The sequence below is a fragment of the Polistes canadensis genome, unplaced genomic scaffold (assembly GCF_001313835.1).
Source record: "Polistes canadensis isolate GaletaPanama2010 unplaced genomic scaffold, ASM131383v1 scaffold_8, whole genome shotgun sequence".
Taxonomy (NCBI): Eukaryota; Metazoa; Arthropoda; class Insecta; order Hymenoptera; family Vespidae; genus Polistes; species Polistes canadensis.
Genome location: NW_014569555.1, coordinates 1,123,536 through 1,148,164, shown reverse-complemented (window position 1 = coordinate 1,148,164; position 24,629 = coordinate 1,123,536). Strand labels below are relative to the sequence as shown.

At 31.2% G+C, this 24,629-nt stretch overlaps 1 protein-coding gene across 9 annotated transcripts; it reads right to left on the bottom strand.

Moving 5' to 3' along the window:
• Positions 1 to 177: 177 nt before the first annotated feature.
• Positions 178 to 24,612, bottom strand: LOC106791643 (guanine nucleotide-binding protein G(q) subunit alpha). Of its 9 annotated transcripts, none has more exons than XM_014757514.1 (9): positions 24,040 to 24,612; positions 10,083 to 10,267; positions 9,464 to 9,618; positions 7,873 to 8,001; positions 6,675 to 6,803; positions 5,373 to 5,502; positions 5,086 to 5,239; positions 2,793 to 2,900; positions 2,151 to 2,444 (listed from the first exon to the last, which is right to left on the bottom strand). In XM_014757514.1, the coding sequence occupies exons 1-9, from the start codon at positions 24,155 to 24,157 to the stop codon at positions 2,362 to 2,364; spliced, it is 1,191 nt and encodes a 396-aa protein (XP_014613000.1). In that variant the 5' UTR covers positions 24,158 to 24,612; the 3' UTR covers positions 2,151 to 2,361. The 9 variants fall into 9 exon arrangements, with proteins under 9 accessions (XP_014612954.1, XP_014612970.1, XP_014613000.1 ...); XM_014757450.1 differs by lacking the exon at positions 6,675 to 6,803 and adding an exon at positions 2,581 to 2,611; XM_014757458.1 differs by lacking the exon at positions 7,873 to 8,001 and adding an exon at positions 2,581 to 2,611.
• Positions 24,613 to 24,629: the final 17 nt, after the last annotated feature.

Below are 24,629 nucleotides of genomic sequence, written 5' to 3'. Positions count from 1 at the left end.
ATATACATATGCATTTTATTATTTATATATTATATGTATATATATAGCGGAGATGAGAGACAGCAGAATCATTTCTACTGCCAGCTCTCGCCTCTTAAATTACCTAGTCACATCAAAACAAAAAATTCTTTCCTAAAGATTCTTTTATCAATTTACTTCTTTTTCTTTTCATTCTTCTTTCCTCCGTCTCTCTGTGTGTGTGTATGTGTGTGTGTTCCTTAATACGAAAGGGAGGGGGGGTGGAAAGTAGTTCACTCGTTTCTTCTTAAACTTTCCTTTACTTTACTTTTCTTCATTCATTTTTGTTACTCTCATCGTGTACTTATTGTTCTTTTTTTTCTTCTTCTAATTTCTTCTTTCATTTAATCCATTCGTTTCCAGCTTCCGTTTCTTCTCTTTATATCCTTTTCTCCTTCCTTCCTTTCTTTCTTTCTTTCTTCCTTCCTTCTTCGCTTGCTTGCTTTTCTCTATCATCCATGGTCTCCTCTCCCTCCTTCCACCGCCGACCTATTTCTCTATGTTTCATTTATCTCTTTTTTATCTCTTTTGTAATTTTTTTTTTATATTAATATATTATATGTAACAATATTTATCGATCAAAATCGTGAGTGGATTCGAGTCACATGCAGAAAAAACTCTTAGTCGTTTCCAGCACAGATACTTTTTGTTTCGTTTTGTTTAGTTTTCGTTTTTTAAAAAGAAAAAAAAACAACACTTTGGCTTTTTGCATCTAACGAAGGACTCTGCAATAAAAACACACCGCACTAGTTAAATGGCACTAGGAATCTCGCGTTCTATCTCTTTATCTTCTTTCTTTTTTTTCTTTCTTTCTCACTTGTGTGTTCTAATCGTGATATTTAAAAAAAAAAAAAACCTTCTTTTCGGTTCATCCTTTCTTCTCAATTTCCTTTTTCTCTTTGTCTTTGTCTCCTCCTCCTTTGCCTTACCTTCGTTCATCCTCTCTTCATTACTCCTTCCTTGGAAATAATCCCAACTTAGTATTTTAGGATTAACACTTGGACAGAATTAACGCGGGCATGGCTGCGTTTTTTGATCCTCTTTAGACGATACGGTTTTCTCTATCTTCCTCGTTCATTTGTGTATCTCGTTATATAAAAATCAGACGATGACAACGCAGTAAGCGCAGCATGATCGACTAAACTAAGCTATAAAAAGGTAACAAATTCAACAAATGGAGTACGAAACTAAATCAGTTTGTTGGTTATTGACAGTGAAAAGGTTTTAGGAAAGAACGTATAACGCTCAGATTTAGGTCCGTCTTTGTTTGTCTCGCTGGTAGTTCCATCGTTATTATATAGTTTTATTAGCTAAAGTTGGTACTTCTCCTTGACGAGATGGAACTAGGATGCTTTATCGATGGTACCACAAAATAATTATTGTTTATTTCTTCTCTCTCTTTCTTTCTATCTATCTTCCGTATGATTTATCTTCCTCTTTGTATCATTTAAACAATGTCTACACTGCAATACTTTGGTTAAGATGGTAAAGTAATAGTTGACTTCACACCAATATCCAAATCCTTTCATCTAGACCAGATTATATTCCTTTAGATTAGATTGCAAGATAGTATCCTTCACCGCTGCAAATACAAATCTGATGTTCTCCGTATCTGTTGAAAAAAAATAATTACAATTACAACGTTGTTAAAGTATTAATATTAAATAATAATATTTTCTATTTTTTCAAAATATTTTATTCGCAATAGAAAACGAAAGAAACCTATCGACATATATATTCTTAAGCGTAAAAGAATGAAAGAACACTTACCACAGAAATAAAATGTAGTTAGAGCACATGCAACTCGGAACATTTCTTCGTTATAATAAAAGCCCAAGTATCACATAATAATATATATCGTATGTTTAGAAAATGCGTTTGCTCGCATGCAGAAATTGCCAAATCCGTCAGTTAATTTATTTTCAAACGAAAGTATAATACAATAATAGAAAAGTATTTGGAAATGTTACAAATAATGAGAAATATTATTGTGTTTGTATACATGCAATAAATAAAACCCTCAACCAAAAGAATAATACTTAATATTAAAAGGAAAAAACGTTGTAATCGTATATGTTATTGAAAAAGGAATATGAAGATTGGCATTCTTATAGCATTTAAAAACAAATACATAAGTTCAATCTATTATTTGGATCTATAATATATTAATTTGTTCGCATGATAATAAGATAAACATAATGTAAAAAATGTGGACGCATGTTTGAGTAGTAGAAGCAATTTTAACGTGTGTTGACAAAAAATCACCTATAACACATCATGTACGTGTGTGTGTGTGTATATATAATAAAACGTAATTGAAAAAATTCGTCCATAAGGTCGTAATTAGGCAAGATTAAATTCCTTAAGAGCAGTCTGCATAATCGTATCCTTTACGGCACAGAACACAAGCTTGATATTTTCCGTATCTGATAAATGAGATCCCAATCATCACAAGCAGCATGCAATTATAATTGATCACATTATTTCCTGCGTTAGTTTTCCCATAAAGCAAAGAAATTCATTTTGTTAATATAAAAACTTAATAATTAAAGTTACACACACCTGAGATAGAAGGATGCAGGCAAGATATACGCTACAGCACATAACATTCCCAAAAGCAATATTACGAGGCATACGTATAAGAGATATACAATGGTATACAGGGTGTCTTAAGTTTTTCTAGTTAAACTTATATCAGTGTTTCAAAAAAAAACTTAGAACACTCTATATATATATAAAGAAATTTAGTTTTAACAACTTTGAATGTTTCCTACCTGTGGCACATGTGAAGTGAGAATAAATAATCTTCTCACTATCTGGATTTAGATCGACAAACATCCTTAGAATAAATTCTCTAGCAGCTATGGCATCTCTTTGTGGGCCTGTGAAATTTACAGCAAGCAAATAGCCTGAGATATTACTTCTACATTGGTCGGAAAAGCAAAAAGATTTATGGTTAATTAATTAAGGTGATTCAATTGTTAGTGGTACATTATATAGATATGTAGAATTAATAATATTAGTAATATAAATATTACTTGTGAATCTCCAATTTTATTTTCGATGAAAGACAAACTTCACAAGATCGTTTCCTAAATTCAGTTTGATCGAGTGCGAATAATAAAATTCTTGTGAAAAAAAGAAGAAAAAGTTTAAATAAATAAAAATTCATATATAAAAGTGATAAATTATTTGATATGTCTGTATTACGAATTGCGTGTTTATACGGATAAAGTGATATATATGTTCTTTTTTTTCTTTACCACAGACCTTTTTGCTGTAAATATAATAGTGAAGTCGTATAAATAATATTTCTCTAAAAAAAAAATGAGTTATAACATGTTATATGTGTGTACCAAATAGACAAAAGAATCCTGTAAAATGCGTAGAGAAGTTTTTAATGGCGATGATGTATAAACGTGTTGGTGAATATTCTAGAGTATTTAAATACGATAGTAGTACGGAATAGAGGAGGAATTTAAATAAAATAATTAAGTTTGCTTAAATCCAATATATGTGTTCCAAGGGTAGCTTATCTAATTAGTTGCAGCATACGTCAAAGAAGCCTTTCGAAAGCACCAGTAATAAGCTAAATATCTTACATAAAGATGATAAATACTTATATATATACAAGGCGTCCCATAACTGGTGGTACAAGAAAACAAGGAATGATTCTATATGAAAAACTAAGTCAAGAATGTAAAATAAAATTGGTTTGTATAAGTCTTTGTTATTTTTTATTTTTTTTTTTTTGATAAAAATAAGTTTGAAAATTTGTCAAGTACGTGTATACTTGACTGAATTTACAATCCTGGTAAAAGTCTTGTTTAATAAGCATAAGAGTAGAACTGATACAAGAATTAAAACTAAATCAAGTGCACGCGACCTCAACGAATTGTGAAGCTTATTTTTCTCAAAAACAGAGCCTTATACAAACAAATTTAATTCTACATTGTCGACTTTGTTTTTCACATAGAATCACCCCCCTCCTGCTTGTCTGTACCACCAGTTACAGCACACCCTGTATATTATAAAAGTAATTAATATATATATATGTATAGATGGTCTCCCAAAATAATAATATATATGTACGTGTTTACGTATGTATTGTAATAATGCAAAATTCTTCGTTCATTGTGGACAAATGATTCGAGTCAATAACAAATTTTGCTAACACCGGTTCAATAATACATGTATCATTGGAATCATTTGATTCTGTATATTAATTCTACGTAATACAAAAATCACGGATGAGAAAGATATTAGTCATTAAGAAAAAATCAAGACACAGAGGAGAGAGAAAGAGAGAGAAAGAGAGAGTGAAAGATTTTGATACATATTATTAATGCAGAAGATAGATATGTAGATAATATGGTGCATCTTATATTTATATACGTATATATAGATTCTTTTGTACCAAATAGGGGTAAAGCTTTATAATAACTGCACGTTTTACGATTACTGGGTCAATTGAAAAAATTGCTCTACGAGAAACTTGCTACAAAACAATTGTTTGGCCAGGAGACAAGTTGCACTTAAACAGACCTGTCGCACACGTGAAGTGAGAGTAGCACATGCGGTCAGGATCAGGATTCGAATTGAGATAGACCTTTAAGATGAATTCCCTGGCCGGTACATCTTGTTGCTTTGGGCCTATACCATAAAACTTATTGATTGTCTAATAAAATGATTTGTTGTGCTCTATGTACCAAGTAATACGTATCTCGATAGATATACGTGTGAATATATAATACAAAGAATTGACTTTTCTTATTTTGACAAATGTCCACTCGTCTCTACATCGTTTACCATTCCTAGAAATTCTTTTTAAGAGTAACTAAACTAATCTCGTTGAACATTTTTCTTACCAAATGAAAATAAATAATATATAGGATGGTTACTGTTTTTCTAATACAATCGACGTATCAAAGAACTTTGTATCTTTGATATGATGCGCATTTTTTGCAACAATAATTGAACTAATAATTGTAGGAAATGAAAAGAAAGAAAGATAGATAGATAGATAGATTGATAGATAAATAAGTAAATAAATAAAATCTAACTTACCATCATATTCAGGAAAATAATCCACCAGATGAGAATACATTATTTTCTCCTCCAGTAGATCTTTTTTATTTAGGAACAAAATAACGGAAGAATGTTGAAACCAGGGATATGTTATAATCGTTTTGAAAAGCGCCTTACTTTCTTCCATTCGATTCTAAAAAACAAAAATCAATATATATTTAATTAAATTAATTATAATTATAAAATATAATTACATTATGTTTATCTATGTAAAAATTCTCTTAAAAAAAAAAAAAAAGTTTACTTATTAGGTGTTCTTTTTTTACCTCGTTTTCCGATTCGAATAAAATTTGATCGTATTCACTTAAAGCTACTAAAAATATAATGGAAGTAACGTTCTCAAAACAATGAATCCATTTTCTTCTTTCCGATCTCTGTCCGCCTACATCTACCATCCTGCAAAATATATTAAATGGATTAAAATCTTTCCTCGATATTTGGAACAATGTACTATATTGCATTTATGTTTATATAGATATATATAAAAAAAAAAATGATTAAAAAAAAAAAGAAATTCGTATTAACCGGCTCTAGATCAAAAATCATATCACACCGTACATATATACAATTCTCGTTGATCCTTAATTAAAATATTAACATCGACACGTTTTTACTAATATACAAAAAAACACTGTGCGAAGAAATTAGTATAGATTAGAAGAGAGAAGCATGCCGGTGATGTTTTTTTTTTTGGTATTAAAAGAAAACCATAAACTTATTTTTTTTCTTATTTAATTCGTTCGTTTTTTTTTTTTAATTTTAATTAACGCATGCATATAAAAGAACACTTATGCAATGTGCAAGAGAGAGAACGATTCTTTGATCCCATTCTTTTCTTTCTTTTTTTTTTTTTTTTTATATAAAGGAAATTAGAATAATGCATATAAAAAAAGAAAAAGAAATTGTAATTACGTGAATCGTGCTGATTCGTGTAAATACATTCATAACGAAGCAGCGACGATCTCTCTGTATATTTGGAAAAAAGAAAAAACACCGAACACACAACACAAAACAGCCATATTGCGAGCGAGTATATTATAGCGCTTACTATGTACATATTGTTTGTTTTTTTATCTTTTTTTTCTGTATTATTAATATTATTGGAACTCCTATTTTGTCGATTTATATTCCATTAGCTGTAAAATATTTATGAAAAGAGAAAGGAAAGTAATTTGAGAAAATGAAAATGAATTATTTAAAATTATTAGAAAAATATTCTCCAAATATAAAAATATAAAAAATAAAAAATGTGGGAATGTAAGAATGCGCGGTAAAAAAAAAAAAGAAAAAAAGAAAAAACGTGTATGTGTGTATAACAAAAACAAAAAAGAGAACAAAATATGTGTGAATAAAAAAAAAAAAAACAAAAGACAAAAAATGTGTATAAGAAAAAATAAATTTGTATGTAAAAAGCAAATGTTAAAAAAATCGATGATTAAAAATATTGCAAGATATAGTCTGTGATCTTATAAAAATAAAAAATAAAATAAAATAAAACAAAAGAGGAAAAAAAAAATTATATATGATAAAATAAAATAAAAAAAGTAAATATATATTTGCGTTAGTACCTAAATATGATGGAGTCCAGATCAAATGGATATTCTATAATGCCGGTAGTGGGAGCTCGAGCCCGAAGAATATCTTGCTCGGTAGGAAGAAAATCAGGCTTTTCAATACGTTCTAGGTCACTAAGATAACTGTAAAAACAAACGAAGCAACAGTCTGACACAGTGCATGCCATGCAAATATACATATATATAATATATAAATACATACATACTTATATGGGTATATATATATATATATATATATATATATATATATATATATATATATAAAAATATTAACAATAAAAATAAAAATGATAAAAGAGAGTAATAAGAAAAAGAGAAAAAAAAAATATAAATCTCAACAAATAACAACAATCCAATAATAGTTTTGTTCTTTTTTAAAAAATCCCTTCTCAAATGTGTCCTGCAAGAAGAGTAAGAAGAAGACCAACAAAAAAAAAAAAAGAGAATAAATCTCGAACTTGATTGGAGAATCCCTGAAGAAAGAAAAAAATAAATAAAAAGAGATACAAATAATAAAAAAGAAAAAAAAAAAAAGAAAAACTGACCCCTGCTACAGAAGTGGATCGAAACGATAAAAGGAAAATTTGTTGGTTCAAATAATGGGGAAGGGAAAGAAAAAGAAGAAGGAAAGGGAGAGAGAAATAAACCATGAGAAAAAAAGAAAGAAAGAAAGAGAGAAAGAGACAGACAGACAAACAGAACTATTCAACGAATTACGAGTCCCATGGTGTTGTGTATGAAGTTGCACGATTAGTAAAGTTGCAAAAATGGATGCAGACACAATGCAAATAGAGAGAGATAGAGAGAGAGAGAAATAATAAGAGATAGAAAGAGAAAGGAATAGGTATACGATAAAAAGAGGGAGGGAGAGATAGATAGATAAATAAATAGATAGATAGAAAGATGCAAAAGGAAAAGGAAGGAAAGGGAAAGAAAGAAAGAAAGAAAGAAAGAAAGAAAGAGAGAGAAATAGTGGGGTAAATAGAAAGAGAAAGGAATAGAAATAAGATAAAAAGAAAAAGAGAGACAGACAAATAGAGAGATGCAAACACAGAAAGATAGATAGATAGATAGATAGGTAGAGAGATGGTGGGATTGTGTGAGCGAGAGAAATAGAGAATAAAAGACAGCAAGTAGTAGTTGGCAGGCACACAGGCAGCTTCATCCTTTCGTCGCACAACGAGAGACATACCTAAATCGGATCTCTTCCAAGTCAAAAGGATACTCAATTATACCGGTAGTAGGTACTCTCACACGAAGAATGTCTTGTTCGGTAGGGAGATATGATGGCGCCGCAACTCGATCTATCTCCATTAGGTAACTGAAACATCGTGTTCTCAATACCTAATGCGTGTGGAGAGGAGCGGTCGTCCAATAGGATTGAAAGAAAACAAATAAATGTAACCGAAAAAAAAAAAAAAAAAAGAAAAAAAAAAAAAAAAAGGAAAAAAAAAACAAGAAATTAAAAAATAAAACTAGAGTCGAAGAAGAAAAATGAAAAATAAGATTTTAAAAAAGATAGGTAGATAGATACATAGATAGATTCATAGATGAGATTATTATTGTGCTGTGCGACGGGACGATCGATTGAAACAGATAGACAGAGATAGAGATAGTGTGGTCTATGTGTGTGTGAAAAAGAGGAAGAGAGAGAGGCAGAGAGAGAGAGAGAGAGAGAAAGAGAAATTGCATAAATTTTAGGGACCTTTTTTTATGTATCTATGTGTGTATAATATACATTTTTATAACGAGACATATTCCTTGGTAATGCCTATGAGAAAAATAAAGAAGAAAATTAATAAGGAAACAATTTCTTTATTTTTCATTTCTTTCTTTCTTGTTTTGTCGACGAAAAAGAGAAACACTTCTGATAATTAACCTGCAAAACGTCCGCTTAAATCGCACGAGGGGAAAAGAGAGAAAGAGAGAAACAGAGAAAGAGAGAGAGAGACAGAGAAAAAAGGATAATGATCAGGATTAATTCTCATTTCTGCCGCCACAAGTTAATGGCGTGCGTGTCCACGACAAGCACGTAAAAGTATAATTGTGTACGTGTAATGCTGTCGCGTATACGATAGAAAAAGATTAGTCGGTAATTATTATCGTTTGGAAATAATAATAATTAATATTGTTATTATTATTATTATTATTATAATTATTATTATAAATTTTAGATTATAACAATAAAAAAGGATATATAAAAGCGATCTACAAGATCGTTTAAATGTAATGAATTATTCCGATCGAAGAAATGTGTGTTCGGGTGGTAATAGTTACCGACCGAGTGAGGCGTCATTTTTATTCATAGTTTTTTTTTCATCTTATTATTTTTTATAAAAGTAATCACCATTTTTCTCTTTCCTTCTCTTCCTTATTTACTTCTCCCTCTTTTTTTTCTATTTTAATTAAATTGCAAAGTCGCCTCTTTTAATCTTTCTTTTTTTTTTTTTTTCATTAATGTTCACGATTTCTGTCCAAAATTCAAACTTGATTCGAATACACCAACGTGAGAGTAAGAGAGTAAGAGAGAAAGAGAAAGAGAAAAGGAGAGAGAAAGGAAAGGGGGAGAGGAAGAAAGAGAAAGAGATTAAAAAGAAATAATTAAGAGTAAGAGAGATAAAGAAAGTGAAAGAAAAGGGAGATAGAATAGAAAAGAAAAGTTGAAGAATAGTCGAGGACGATGATTTTGTTGTTGTTATTGTTTTCTTTTTTCATATATAAATATATATATAAAAAAATATCATATATAAATATATATATAAAAAAAAAACAAAGATACCCACTACTTAGCAGAGTCTGTTAGTTGATACTCTCGTCTGCGATCATAACACTCTTGAATTCCGCTGTCATTCCACAAGTCCTTGATCGCTTCGACGTATGGACTTTCGAATGTCGTGACCGTTTCAAAGTCGACTGCTCTCACGAGTTCCGCTTTTTCCTGAATAAAAGAAAATAAAGTTAAATGAAAATAGACGAAAATATAATATACACATACAATTTACATTTCCACTTATAATACCTGCAATTAATATCAATTTAAATTAAGAAATGTGACATTTTCTATGATTAGGTTAATCAATCTTTGGATATCAATTATAGAGGATGAATCTCAAAAGTTAGTTAATAATTTAAAAAATCATTTACTTCGAGATTAATTTTTAAACTACACCATTTGTTTAGACAGTAAAACTGAAGTCTAAGAAGTACCCACAATGTAAAAAAATTATTCTTAAGATTTTTGAAGTAGGGTAATCGATTTAATAAACTTATCTAAGGATTTGGCTCACCTAATGTGCCAAAAAATTAATGATAAAATGTTAATATAAAAAAAAAAACTATAAATTTGATTGTGGAATAAGATAAACGATGAGATTAGGTTAATCTATTGTCAGATATACTAACTATATTCGATGATTCTCCGTATTCGATCTTGAGTAGTTCCATCGCCCGGATCATCGACTGCATCGCCATGAATATGTTTTGGTAGACAAGCTTGATAAATCCTCTCTTATCTTCGTCCGAATAACCGGAACCGTGAATAATTCTCATCTGTTTGATGAACGTGGATTTGCCCGATTCACCAGTACCTATATTTACACACGCAAAACATTATTTTACTACGGATATATAACAAAATGAAAAATTGTGCGCAGACTTGTTTCGACATTTTGCGGGGCCCTATGCGAAATAGAAAAAATAACGCGGGGATCCTGTGTCGTCGTACAGTTGGTACACTCATGAATACGGCCCTTGTTTATGCGTGTGAAATAATCTATTTAATTTATTTTTTTTTTCTATCTTATCAAGCAAGTACACTTGCAACCGATTGATCTTAATTAATAGATGAATTTATGACTTCTATTCATACGCACCATAAAACGCCGCTAATGGACCTGAATATATACTCACAAACACATACTGTCTGTTTATTTTTTATTGGACTAAAAAAATGGATTATTATCGACGATCATTTCATTATACCAATTATGCATATGCATATATATTAAACATATATTCATATGTATCAATAAAACTAAATAAATGTCCATAAAAAACCTTGAAAAATCTTATTCAAATATTATTAACATTTTATACAAAATCTTGGGTAAATGTATTATAGATTGAAAAAGCATTTCTTCTTTTCCTAATCGATTTTTAAATAATTTTGCACCTTTTTTAAATAAAAATAATACAGTAATAAAGCAGAAAAAATGAATATGTCGTTCTGTTTTACCGACACGACGGAAATGTGAGTAAATCGAATATTCTAAGCGCTTGAAATAGAGTCAAATATAAAATTGAATAGCAGCAACCATTGATGGTGGTGGTGAAGGTTGGGGTTGAGGTGGTGACCCCAACTACGGTAGTCATCGCATTAAGAAAGGGGTGGCTATACTCGAGGAAAATGACTCCCTTTTTATAAGAGTTTCTTTCTTTGAAGTTAAACACAATGGCGACGCGATGCCAGTAGCCTTGTCGACGCGTGAAGAAAAAGAAAGAAAGAAAGAAAGAAAGAAAGAAAGAAAGAAATAAAGAAAGAAAATAAAAAGAAAAAGAAAAAAAAAACATTGGACACTTGCCAACGAATTTGGTGTCATTTATTTTTGACTCTAACTACATAAATTATTAAAATAAAAACAAAATAATAATAATAATAATAATAATAATAATAAAGAGAAAGAAAATACGTTGGAATTCAAAAATTATAGGACTAATTTCCAATACAGGGTGGGAAAAAGTCCCTAGAGTGATTTGAAATATCAATTTTTCTAATTTTTTACGTTAATTATTTCTTTTCAGATTATAAAACTATAAAACTAACTATAAACCTGTAAAAGTTTCTTACTAAAAGAATAATTAACTTTTAAAATTACATGAGAATGTTGGGCATTAACCCACCCACCACTTCGTGCAAGATCAGGATTAGATTTCTTTGAAAATTTGTTGGCACGCGTCCTTTCAACTTCGGCTGAATGAAGATAAGAAACTGGTAAGTTTGACTTTTGTTAATCACTCGTATTTATAGAAATAGTGTAAAATTTTACTCCGAGAACGAGCTCTATTTGCGTGGGGTGAGAAGTGTTCTCGGTAAACACGTGATCGTCAATCCGGTGAACAAAGTGAATTATAACAAAAAGTTCACGAGTTATTTTCAACATCGATTACGTTCTTTACATTGCTAAAATAATTTTTAGGATAACTTTCTTTTTCAAATTTTATGATTACAATCCTAGAAACTTTTTTACGATCTGCAACAAAGTTAAATTAAAAATTAATTTGGAACTTTTGGTCCAGCCTGTAGACCGGAATAGATTCAAAATAATATTAATTTGTGTGTATGTGTGTGTGTATGTTACATATACGTACAGTTGAATGAATTTAATTTTAAAAAATAATCGTAGAAAATATTCGCAGCACACCGTGTAGATACGATGGCGCTTCTGCTCAAAGAGAACGACATCAAATTAAAAGCTAGTCGTATAATTATCGTTGCTCTGATCAAGCATACTACTCGAGTAAGTGAATCATATATGTATATGCATATTAAGTTATATCTGACGCTGCTACAACACGAATGGAGAGAGACACGTTTGGAATTAGAATTTCATAGAAATAAATCTTTGCATTTTAAATCTTTTATTTCTTTTTCTTTCAACAACGATAATAACAAGAAAAACCAAATAAAAAAAAAAAAAAAAAAAAAAAAAAAAAAAAATATTTTAAATATATTTATTTTTTTTTCCCCCGCGAAAAAAAATAAACTAGGATGTCAGCGTACTTTCCTATTATAATTTCTAAATGCAACAACTACATTCGTAGAAGAAAATAATANTTAAGTTATATCTGACGCTGCTACAACACGAATGGAGAGAGACACGTTTGGAATTAGAATTTCATAGAAATAAATCTTTGCATTTTAAATCTTTTTTTTTTTTTTCTTTCAACAACGATAAAAAAAAAAAAAAAAAAAAAAAAAAAAAAAAAAAAAAAAAAGAAAGACAAAATATTTTAAATATATTTATTTATTTTTCCCCCGCGAAAAAAAATAAACTAGGATGTCAGCGTACTTTCCTATTATAATTTCTAAATGCAACAACTACATTCGTAGAAGAAAATAATAGGTTTCCTTAACGAGCGTCGCGTGCACGCTAAAACCGGATTTAATATCTCGCATCACGTGTATTCTCATTCCTCTTATGACTTTTAAGCGTATAAAACGAAACTTCATCTTCCTTTTATATAGCTTTGATCCATGCTCTAGATGATAATATTACGTGATAACAGATCGTGAATTCGCTAAGATTTCAAATTCGTATTAAATCGACGCCATTTTGATAAGTAACGATGCCCGACCAATCGTTTCAAATTTCACGTCACGTGATTTTTCGCAAGTCAACTCAGCAACTATAACAAATATTACTAATAAATTGTTCGAATATGTTATCCATTTTCGCAAATAAATAATAAACAACATTATCTATAAATAATATCATTTATATATAAATATTTACATATATAATATTATAGAATTATCTTGTATGTGTGTTTGAATATTTATTCAAAAAAAAAAAGAAATTAAATATATTTAAAATTTCAGCCATGTTAATTTTTTCTTCTAACAATATTATATCTAAAATATAATCTATTAATCACAATATGATAAGAGTAATAAATAAATATTGAAATAAAAATGAATGAATTAAGTAAAAAAATATATTCAAACAGGGATGAAAAGCATCTTGAAGGGCACATATAGATAGGCGTCGGAGTCACGGCGTCGTCAGTCGGCGTCGTCACGTCGCCACTGTCGGCATCCTCTCTCTTTCTCTCTCTCTCTCTCTCACTCTCTCTCTTTCACTCTCTCACTTTCGCGAAATCATGAATGAAAACGGGCGAGCGGCCAGCGTCTGTCTTTACGTACGCATACCATGTAAACATGTATATGTATGTACATACTTACTTACGTACGCACATACACGTGTACTGTTTTTGCATTTGTACAACAGCCACCCTCGACCCTTTTCCTCCTTACGACGAACGCATTTTTTTAGAAATCAAGAGCTAACACGTTAACAAAAATAGAAACACACAAATCCACATACAATTATTTATTGAAATAATTTTATATAAAATAAATATATATAACACTAATTTTTATATTAAATGGTTTTCCTAATAAAATTCAGGTTAAAAGGAAAAAAAAATGGATCGTTGTAAAATTTAATGAAATTCTATTCTGATATCAGGATAAAATGTAAAAAAAAAAAAAAAGAGTAGAAAGAAGTGGGGGATATCATAGGAAGGAAAAGTCGATAGGATCGAGAAGAAATTTCGGAAAAAAAAAAACCTCTAGGAGGAAACGCTTCCATGAATCAACTTCTATATGAAAATAAAAATTCCGATGGTCGGTTGAAAAAGCTTCGGTAGAAGTCGTTACGAGTGTGATGATTTATGCAAATGCAGAGAAAAGGATAGACGGGAAAAAAATTGATTATGCGCATGCCAAGAGATCTGAGGAAATTGGAAAAAGGAAAAACAATAATAAGACGAAATTATAAAAAAAATGAAAATTATCGAAATTATTGGATCAAATAAAAAGATGCAGAGATTGGGAACAAATGAATATTTCTTCGTATTTTGAAATAATTTACAAGTTATAATTACAGTGTTTAAATGCAAGGTAAGATCTAAGAGCTTGTAGATAGGATCTAAAGAGTTGCGCTAAATGAATTATACTTTTCTTTTGAGATTACTTTTTTCAGATTGTAAAATTACAAGCCTGTAACAACAGTAATTAATTTGTAAAATCATCTAATAACATTTGTTTCAACTTGTGTATAAATGATTGAAATCATTAAAAAAAAAAAAAAAAAAAAGAAAAAAAAGAGGAAGAGATTGAGAACCACTGAAGATTTTTCAATTTATTGAAAATGATTTGTAGGTTATAATAAGCGTGTTAAAATACCTAAATAATTGAAATAATCGAAAAGAGAGATAAAGAGAGACATACAGAGTAGATTGGTTTAAAAATATAGGACACATCATGGCAAGAAGAAGGAAAGGAAAAAGAGAGAGAGAGTGAGAGGAAGAAGACAGTGCAATGAGAGAGAAAAAGACTGAGATGAGTCACCAGGTTGCTTGCTTGCTTGCTTGCTTGGCGGTGGCCGCCACCGAGAAAGATTATTCGAGAGGAAATGCCTGCTTCTCGACCTTCTAGGCTCTTCTAATAAACGCGAAAAGAGAGCTATCGGAATCTCGAAGATATAAATGGGCCATGAGTTAGTAAATGGCGCGGAAAATTACGTTTGAAATTCCCGCGCTCTACGCGCGCTCATCCTCTTTCCTCCCTTTTCATTCGCATTTTTTTTTATTTACCGCCAATTTAAAAAAAACCACTCAATGGGTCTTGAAAGTTCCTTGGTTGTACCAACAAATTCCTAGAGACTTCATAGTAGTTCAGTCGATTCGAAAAAGAAAAAAAAATTAACCTATAAATTAGTCTCGTGTAAGAGTAATTGATATTTAAAAATCATCTGGAAACCTTTAAGCCTGTACTATTATTTTCTATTCCTTGTTTTCCGTAACTTTTTCCTATAATTTATACGCCATTATTTCACTTTGCCATCATATTTTTTGTTTGTTTTTCAATACCATCGTTACAGATTTATCTTTAAATCGCGTGACATTATCATTATAATACGAGGAATAAAATTATTTTTCCATCTAATCTTTCTTCCTTCGTCTTTCTCTTTTAAGGTTAATTCGAATTTTTTTTCTTCTTCCTTGCCTTCTTCTCTCCTTCTAAATATGGCTACCATTGCTACCCACACAGTTATTTCTATGACGTAGGTTAACTCTAAACACCTCTCTTATATGGTATTTTTAATATACTCCATTTTATATATCACCTTAAGCTTACATACGTAACAAACGCTACTACGTTCTTTGAAAAGTTTAAAGAGTCTTCTATCTTGGTGACGAGAAAGAGAGACGTGTTTCATTAATCGTTTATCGTACGTATAAAAATATAACTATAGACATTTTTTGACGCCATTTTTAAAATGGCTTCTATTACGGGGAAGCAGCCATTTTAATACTCTAATAATTCTCATAATCGTCCACTCGGAAGATACGTTTTCTATTAATAACAAATCATTTTTACAAGCGTTCACGTATTTATGCACGGAACGAGCAGAAACTTCCTGGATGATTTTTTATGATTAATGACTTTCTTTTTTTAAACAACTCAAACTTGTAGTTACTAAATCTTAACGAAAATGAATTTAAAAAGTCTGAGGCGGAAAAAAAAACAAAGTCATTCGTATTTTACCTTAGAACTTTTAGAGATTTTTTAATAAAATTACAGAAAGAAAAAAAATAAATTCATTGCCATGCGTGTTACCACGAACGACAAAATATGCGAGTAAATACTTTTTATTTATTGATGTTATTGCAAAATTTATGCAAAAACTAGACGAGTAGAAGTAGGGAAAAAAAGAAAAAAACGTAAAATAAGTTCGATTTAATGAATGAATGAAGAAGTAAGGAAACAACGAGGAACATTATAACGACGTGGGCGGGGCACGTTCGGTCTCTGTCTCTTCTCCTCTCTCTTTTTCTCTCGCTCTTTTTCTATATATATCGAGTTCATTAACAAGAAACTCTTAAAGAAAAGTGTTAAAAACCAACTAAGAAGAAGAAATCTTCTTTACTGATCGAGAAACTCTTAACCCTTTCAAAAAAAAAAAAAAAAAAAAAAAAAAAAAATTCATTTAAAATGTATATAAAAAAAAAAAGGTGAGCTATATAATAATAATAATAATAATAATAATCAAACAAAATTATTTAAAACGATAACAAATCGATCTATAAAAGCGACATGTATCTATTAATTTTTTATTGAAAGGAAAAATTTCGACAAAAAAATTAGCTTCTAACCTCAAAGTGAAATAAGGGTGAGTAAAAAGCGACCGTTTGTACGAAGATCGACGAACGAACGAACGAACGAACGAAAGGAAGGAAGGCTTGCTTTCCTGGTTTGTAGAGGAAAAGAGAAAAAGAGAGAAACAGAATGAGTAAAAACGCTAGATAGAATGAAAGAGAGAGAGAGAGAAAGAGAGAGCTACGTGGAAGCTTCAGGGAAGGTTCGCCACCGGGGGTGGTGGTGGGTCGATAGACGACGACTCGGTACGGGGGTGAGAAAGGTGAGCATGTATTATATGTGTGCGCGCGTGTGTGTATGTGTGAGAGAGAAAGAGAGAGAAGCTTTTGCTTCCCCCAGGCTGAGGCTAGCACTACCGCGCCTCGATATTTCCACCCACCCTCTCTCCTATATTCTATCTCTCTTTATCTATTTATCTATCTATCTATCTTTATCCCTTTCTCACACTCCTGCTTAAGACAGCAAGAGAGAGAGAAAGAAAGAGAGAGATGGGGGTGAGGAATATACTAGCCATCGATGCCTATTTTCATTTAACGTCGAACTCGCACACACTATTACTATTACTAACTACAAATACAAATACTAATACTTATACTACTACTACCACCATTATCATCATCCCCCACTACCACCTCTTCAGCAGAATCCTATTATCGCGTTTAACGCGTAAGAGGGTGCTTCAAGGTCGAGTCGAAGCTCCTTTCTTAGGAGAGACTTGTTCACGGAAGAGTCGCTTCTTTCCTCGAGATATGTTCATGTTTGTTAACCGAAAAATAAAAAAGATCTGGCAGAGGGGCATGGGAAAAAAAGGAAAAAAGAAAAAAGAATAAAAAGTGGAAAGAGAAATTTAATAATATATCAATTTGTTTTGATCTGAATAATATTTTAAAATAATCTACCTCGTTTTTTCCTTATTTGCTTATAGTTAGTTCTCTTGATAATGATAATAATAAGAGAGTGAGTGAGAGAATGAGACTTTGGATCAATGTAATTGTGGACCACATCTCCCCACCCTCCCCTGTCAATCTATTTCTCTTTTTCTTTATCTCTATCTCTTTCTATGACTCAAGTATTACTCATCCATGGACCTATATTGTGTCTGCTTTTGTTTACGAAATGATACGTATCGTTTGTAAGTTTGGTGATAAGGTATATGCATATGTATGTGTCTATATTTATGTATATGTGTGTGTGTTGTGTATGAGAGAGAAAGAGAGATTTCTTGTAGGAAGTTATTATCTTTGAGATAACTTAATGCAAATAAATGTATATATGTGTTATCGTTTAACCATAAGTCATAGATATTTGCATAAATTTGTATTTTAGAAAAGAAATAAATTTTGTCAATTACAATATCAATCTATAAAAAGAAAACAATATAAAGAAGGGATAGGATCAACGTATATTTGATTCAATTCGTATGCTCAATCCTGATTGGTTCGCAATTTTTTTCGGACTTTTTTTTTTTAAATGTTTCCTATTTTGTTGTTCTTTTTTAAAGTTCGTAATCGTCAGTCTTTCCTACTATACATACATGAGAGAATACAGTAGTAGTTTACATACTTGGGCGTGTCCGGGGGATTGCACGTGCTCGAAAAAGAGCCGTTCGATATGTAAAACTCAATATCGATTTTCAATGGTGTGATATGCATAATGCGTGCTTTAAACGTACCTTTAAACGAACTATATTTTCAACGTTATCTCTTTTTACGATCGCGTTTCCTCTTAACGGACCACGTCCAAATGTTTATTCCGTTTTTTCGAGGAATTAATGTTTCAATGTGTAAACGATATTTTATTGACCACCTATTCGATCGTAAAGTTTCCAAATTTCATAATTTTCCTTTCATTTATTATTTAATTTTCGTTAATTAAAAATTTGTTTACTTAATTTTTCAAAGTTATGTTTACTACAAAGACAAACACAAATACGATCTAATTTTATTTCATTTGGTTTATCTAATTCATTATATTTTTGTTATTTACGAAATAAAGTAACACACAACTCGATAAAATTTTTCTGAAGTTTTGTTACTAATATAAACATGTTTTTGTTTTTAATTCACTTCGTTTTATATTAGATTAATGTATTTTTATATTAGAAGTTAATGTTACCAACAATGATACAGTCATATTTCTCATTTCAACTCATTTAACAATCTTACTATATTTTGATATTATATATACATACAAAAAATAAATTTAATAAAAAAGAAAGAAAGAATCTCTTTAAAACGAATGACTTTGATTAGTTTCTTTGCTGGAAAATCTGTTCGAGGAAGGACACGACTGAATTAATGAGAATATGATAATGTTATCAAGAACACCAATATGTATACATTATGTGTATATACACATACATATGCATATATATAAAATTCGCAAGTAAAAGATCGTAACATTTTATCGCTTACAATTTTTTCTTTTTATCTCTTTTCGTTTCGTACGGGACAACAAACTGGGCGAATAAGAAATAAGTTCGACGAAGGGAAATAAATTATTTTAGGAAAATGACTTATTATAAATTCCATATTTTCGATGCGTTTCGTAATACAAACGAAATGGAAACACAAGGAAACAAAGAAAAATAGAAAGACAGAAGGAGAAAGAAAAAAAGAAATATGGCAAAACTTACATAAATCTTGTCAGTATAATTTAATAGATTTACATCTATTAACCATTAAAGAAAAAAAAAAAAAAAAAAAAAAAGAAGAATCCGCCATTTTGTATAAATAAATGGAAACAAATGATTGGTCGAAATTTTTCGCTCGTGTCAAAGAGAACACTCTCCTAACCTGTGAGACAAATTTAATCAATGATAACGTTGTTTCATAAAAATCAACGTTTCGTTATACTAATTAATTCCGATCGATTACAAATTTATGATCTCTTGAAAATATTTCGTATCTTTTTACGGATCGTAACTACAAATAAAAAGAGAAAATAAAAAATGTGAAATTAAATGAAGATCTCTAACAGACGTCATATTGTTTCATGCAGTATGCAACATGTTACATGAATACATTCATACATACATACGTAATATCGTGTGAGCTTTGATGCCAATATTGTTACATTGTTCGAATTCAACTGAACGACCGCCGATCAAAAATAAATGCCCGTAACACTGACACCACACGACTTATTGGAGTTCGGTGTACACAAACGTGAAACACACGACTGCTATTTAAAGGCGCGTATTGCTCTTTTGAAGTATTATTGTCTTTTTATCTTTTTATTTCCCCTTTTTACAGAGTCCTATAAGCTGTTATGTAATCGACAAAACGTGAAAAAGATATATGAACCTTTTTTTAATAGTAAATTTCTATATGAGACTAATCCAAAGTTCCTAGATGATAACTTTTAACCTATGAATTATAAAATAATAATAATAATAATAATAATAATAATAATACCATATTCATTTATTTTGTTTTTGGAGTATGTGCTTCCTTATTTTACGTTAATTTACGAGAAAAAGAAAAATAGTCGATATCTATTAGGATTCCCAACGTACTTGGAAACTCCCAACTAATCTGTAAATTCTATTCCTAACCTCTAATTAATTGTCTAGGGGAGAAAAATAAGAATAAACTCGGGATATTTAAAAATGACGAATGATTTGTTGTATAATTTATTTCGTGGAATAGTTGCGTATATTAAAATAAGAAAATAAATGGAAAAGAGGAAGAAAGAGAAAGAAAATGAACTTAAATGATTTGTGTATTTATTTTTAACTAACTTCACACCAGAGTACGAGTATCGATAATGACTGGCTTAAAAATTATGCATGTTAATATAAACGGCAGGTATCGTTCTCATGCAAATGTGACATAAGTCAAAGCGCCAGTCTTCCCTTCCACCTTCTTCTTCTTTTCCTCTTTCTAAATTTTAACGAAGAGTAAAACGTTAAGATCAACAAACTTGTAAAGATCTTCAAAAATGTCTTATCCTGGACCTCCATATTGAATATAAAAATAAATTTTCAAGAAAATACAGCATATATAATAATAACAATAATAATAATAATAATAATTTACTTATATTTATCTTGTTCTCTGATTATTTATCCGACACCACTAGGATTCGATTCCTACGTACTTAGAAGCTCCCAACTAATTTGTGAATGCTATTGCTAATCTCTAATTTATTTCCTACAAAAACAAAAAATAGTATAAACTCGAAAAATGGAAAAATGTACATTCATACATATATGTACATGTTATGTATACATTACGTGTGCATGTGCAGAGTATATAAGTGTAATATACATACATAATGTAATAACAACACGTTGATTGAATCTAACATCTAACAATAAGCTATGTATGTACTTAAATATACATGTATGTAATAAGTATATATGTACGATAGTGGACACAGCGAATATACTATATATTATTTACGTGAGATACATGGAATATTCGGCACGAGTGCATTTAATTTATATCTGGATCGATAATGAAAAATACGATAAGCGAGATATTCGACAGAATCGGTCATACATATACATTTTTTTTAAATTATTTGTAGCTAACCAATCAAAAATAATTTTCATTACTACATTATGTATATGCGTGTGATTATCTCTCTTAATAATCGCATTTACAAACATATGTATGCATGTATGTATATATCTATATATATATATATATGCATGTACGACGAAGGTCGGTGAATTAAATCAATGCGCCGAAGATACGAGAGAGAGACAGAGAGAATGTGACCGAGAAAATTATTCCACGTTCGTCGTAACGCTGCTCACGTTTTCATGGCCGGAAGAACAGAGTCCGAGTTAATACTTCCAACATATTTTTCGTCGCTTACAACCAATGAAAGAAACGAAAAAAAAAAAAAAAAAAAGGCACGAAAAAGGACCATAAATCAATCCAATAACAAGAGTTTTAAAATCTTTCATATGCAAATGCATATGAATGTGTATTGAATATTTTCGGTTAGAACCAATCACCGCGAAAAGAATAATAAACGATTTATATTTGACTCAAGTGAAATTGGTCGATAATTCTCTGGCGGGAATTCCGAAAGATTCGAACTTTGACAAAAATCTTTATTAGAAAAGAAAAAGAACTAACAATTAAAATCATATATATTATTAAATATGTATCATTTTGTACATTTATATATACATTATATTACATTATATTACACACGCATATAAGTAAGTATATACATGTATATATAAAGAGAATTCATATCGAGTTTCGTGTCACGCACGGAGAGCGTACCAGGTAAATATACACGCGCGCCTGCTGAGTACGGTGTTCTTGAGTGAATCACAAGGCCCACAAAGGCGCGCGAAAGTACACCACTTCCCTCCCCTATGCCCCCACTTCCCACACCCCGTTATTTACGCTACCTATCCAGAAAAACGAAACAGAACAAAAAGAAAAAGAGAAAAAAGGGAGAAATAGAAAAGAAGAGAGAGAGAGAGAGGGGAAGAGAGAAAGAAAAAGAGAAACAATGCGCGCGTAACGAGCTACTACTTTGAATTGTCAAAAAAAAAAAAAAAGTGATTTTTACGTAAAAGAAATATTTTCTGTTTGATTAAAAGCGTTTGTGTATAAGCGAGAAAAAGAAAAAAAAAAAAAAAAAAAAGAGAGAATGAAAGAAAGAGAACGGAAGAAAAGTATCACATTACCGATTTTTTTAACAGCGCCATCACGTGATTACTACGCGATATTATATATATACTACGCGTTACCTTTAAACACGAATATACCGCGTGTCTCATCAGAATCGATTCATGCAATTATTAGAAATATCGAGTATGAGTTGAAAATTCCAAGTTTGTTCTAATGTATTTCTAAATGATTTTAAAAATGACTAAATCGTGACGGGGAAGTAAATAAGTAAGACTCTGATTGGTCAGTAATTAGATTTTCATTGGAATAGATCAATTAGAATAAAACCAATTAAATTGAAGCCTTATAGGAAAAGTTTATAAATTTTAAAGATCCAATTAACGGATCTGTACTGTAAATTAAATTATTTGTCAATTTTAAGCCTACATATTGTCTTGTAAATAATTTGAAAAGTAATAAAATCATGATACAAGTCCAAGGGGGATACTGACGAACTGTGATTGGTTAGGTTTTACAATCTTATCGAAACGGACCAATCAGAATTAAACTATTTTGAAAAATGTCAACATTTTAATTCAATATTCATAGATATAAAGTAAAGGCTTGAAATATGTATATCTTTTAGTAAACACCTAACGAGAATGATGACGAATCATCCTGAGAAGTATTTATAAGGATATTTTTAAAAATCTTCAATTATTTAAAAAACCATAAACGAACAAACTGATCAAATTTGAACCGACATACGTCCCAAAATCCTTAATAATAATCAACAAAGAGATAATTAAATATAAAATTTGTTATCTGTTCTTAATTAGATATTTTAATCTAATACATACAACATACACATAATTAATTATGTAAAGTCCCTAATCGTATTCAAAATAATATTAAATAAAGAATAATGAAATAAAACGTATTATCTATATAGACTATATTTTTGATAAAGTAAAACAGACAATAATTAAATAAATAAATAAATAAATGAATACGTAAATAAAGATCATTAAGTTTAAACGATCGAAGTCGGAATCGTTCGGTTTACGCCGGCCGGGCCGGCTCGACTACAATCGCGTTCGATCGGACCTCGCGTACGAGGCGAAACGTACGTCGAGTGAGGTGGGGGCAGGACGAAGGAGACCGAACGAGCGATGGGAGAGACAAGGAGGGGGAGAAATAGTGAGGGAAGAAGGAGAAGTAGGAGGAGAAAGAGGAGGAGAAGGGGCCACTTCGTCGATCGTCGCACTTTACGGGACGTATGAATGAAACGAACGATCTTTCGAAAGTCGCGGACGCGGTTGCTCGTGTGTCGCGTAACGAAAAAGAGAGAGAGAGAGAGAGAGAGAGAGAAAGAGAAAGAAAGAGGGGAAAAGGATAAAAAGAAGGTAGGAGTCAAAAAGAGAGAGATAGAGATAAATAGATGTTCCAAGAATCCGTCGAGCTGTGGCGCGAGCGTCGTTACGCGGACACGGCTCCGAAAAAACGACTTAAAAAAGCACTCTGTACAGTAGAACGACGGAAAAGTCAAAGACGGAGAGAAAAAGATAGATAGAAAGAGAGAGAGAGAGTAGGAGAGTTATGAAGAGGAGTAAGAGGAGAAGAAAGGGGAAGAACGGTAGGTTCGGTCGAAGTCGTCGAAGCGACGACGCCTTTCCACCGGTTCTCGTCGCACGCGCGATAAGGTGTAAGAAGTAAAGAACATCGAGATTTTCCGAATTCCGCGAGAGTATTTAAAAAAAAAAAAAAAAAAAGAAAAAAGATGAAAAAAGAGATAAAATAAAATAAAATAAAATAAAATAAAAAAGATACTCACCGAGTAGTAAAAGCTTGAGTTCTCTCCTGGCATCTCGTTTGTCCCTTCTCAGTTGCCTCTCAATTTCCTGGTTAATACGCTTTTGCTCTTTCGCCTCTTCCGACAGGCAGCACGCCATGGCTCAGGACAGCGATATCCTCCGTGAGAGGAGGAATAGAGGGGCCTGAGGGAGGATTATGGAAGAGAGAGAGAGAGAAAGAGAGCGAACGGTTTCGGACAAAAACGGGACTGCGGGGGTGCAACGGAATGAAGAGTGAGGAGGGGGTATAACTATTTGTAACGCGGCGAAAAGCGCCGGCCAAGCGCCGACCGTCGTCGAGATGACGACGACGACGACGACAACGAAAAAGAATTAAAGAAGGACGGTCGTCTATCGTCCGGTTGATATTATCTCGACAGGGCGATGTACGAGAAATAAGAAAAAGAGGAGGAGGAGGAGGAAAAGGAAGAGGAGGAGGAGGGACGACGTCTCGTCGCCGTCCTCGTGGTCTCGGCTATCTTTCTCCTTCTCTTCTTTTCAAACAACAACGACGGCGACGACGACGACGACGACGACGGCGATGACAACGATGATGATGATGACAAGGACG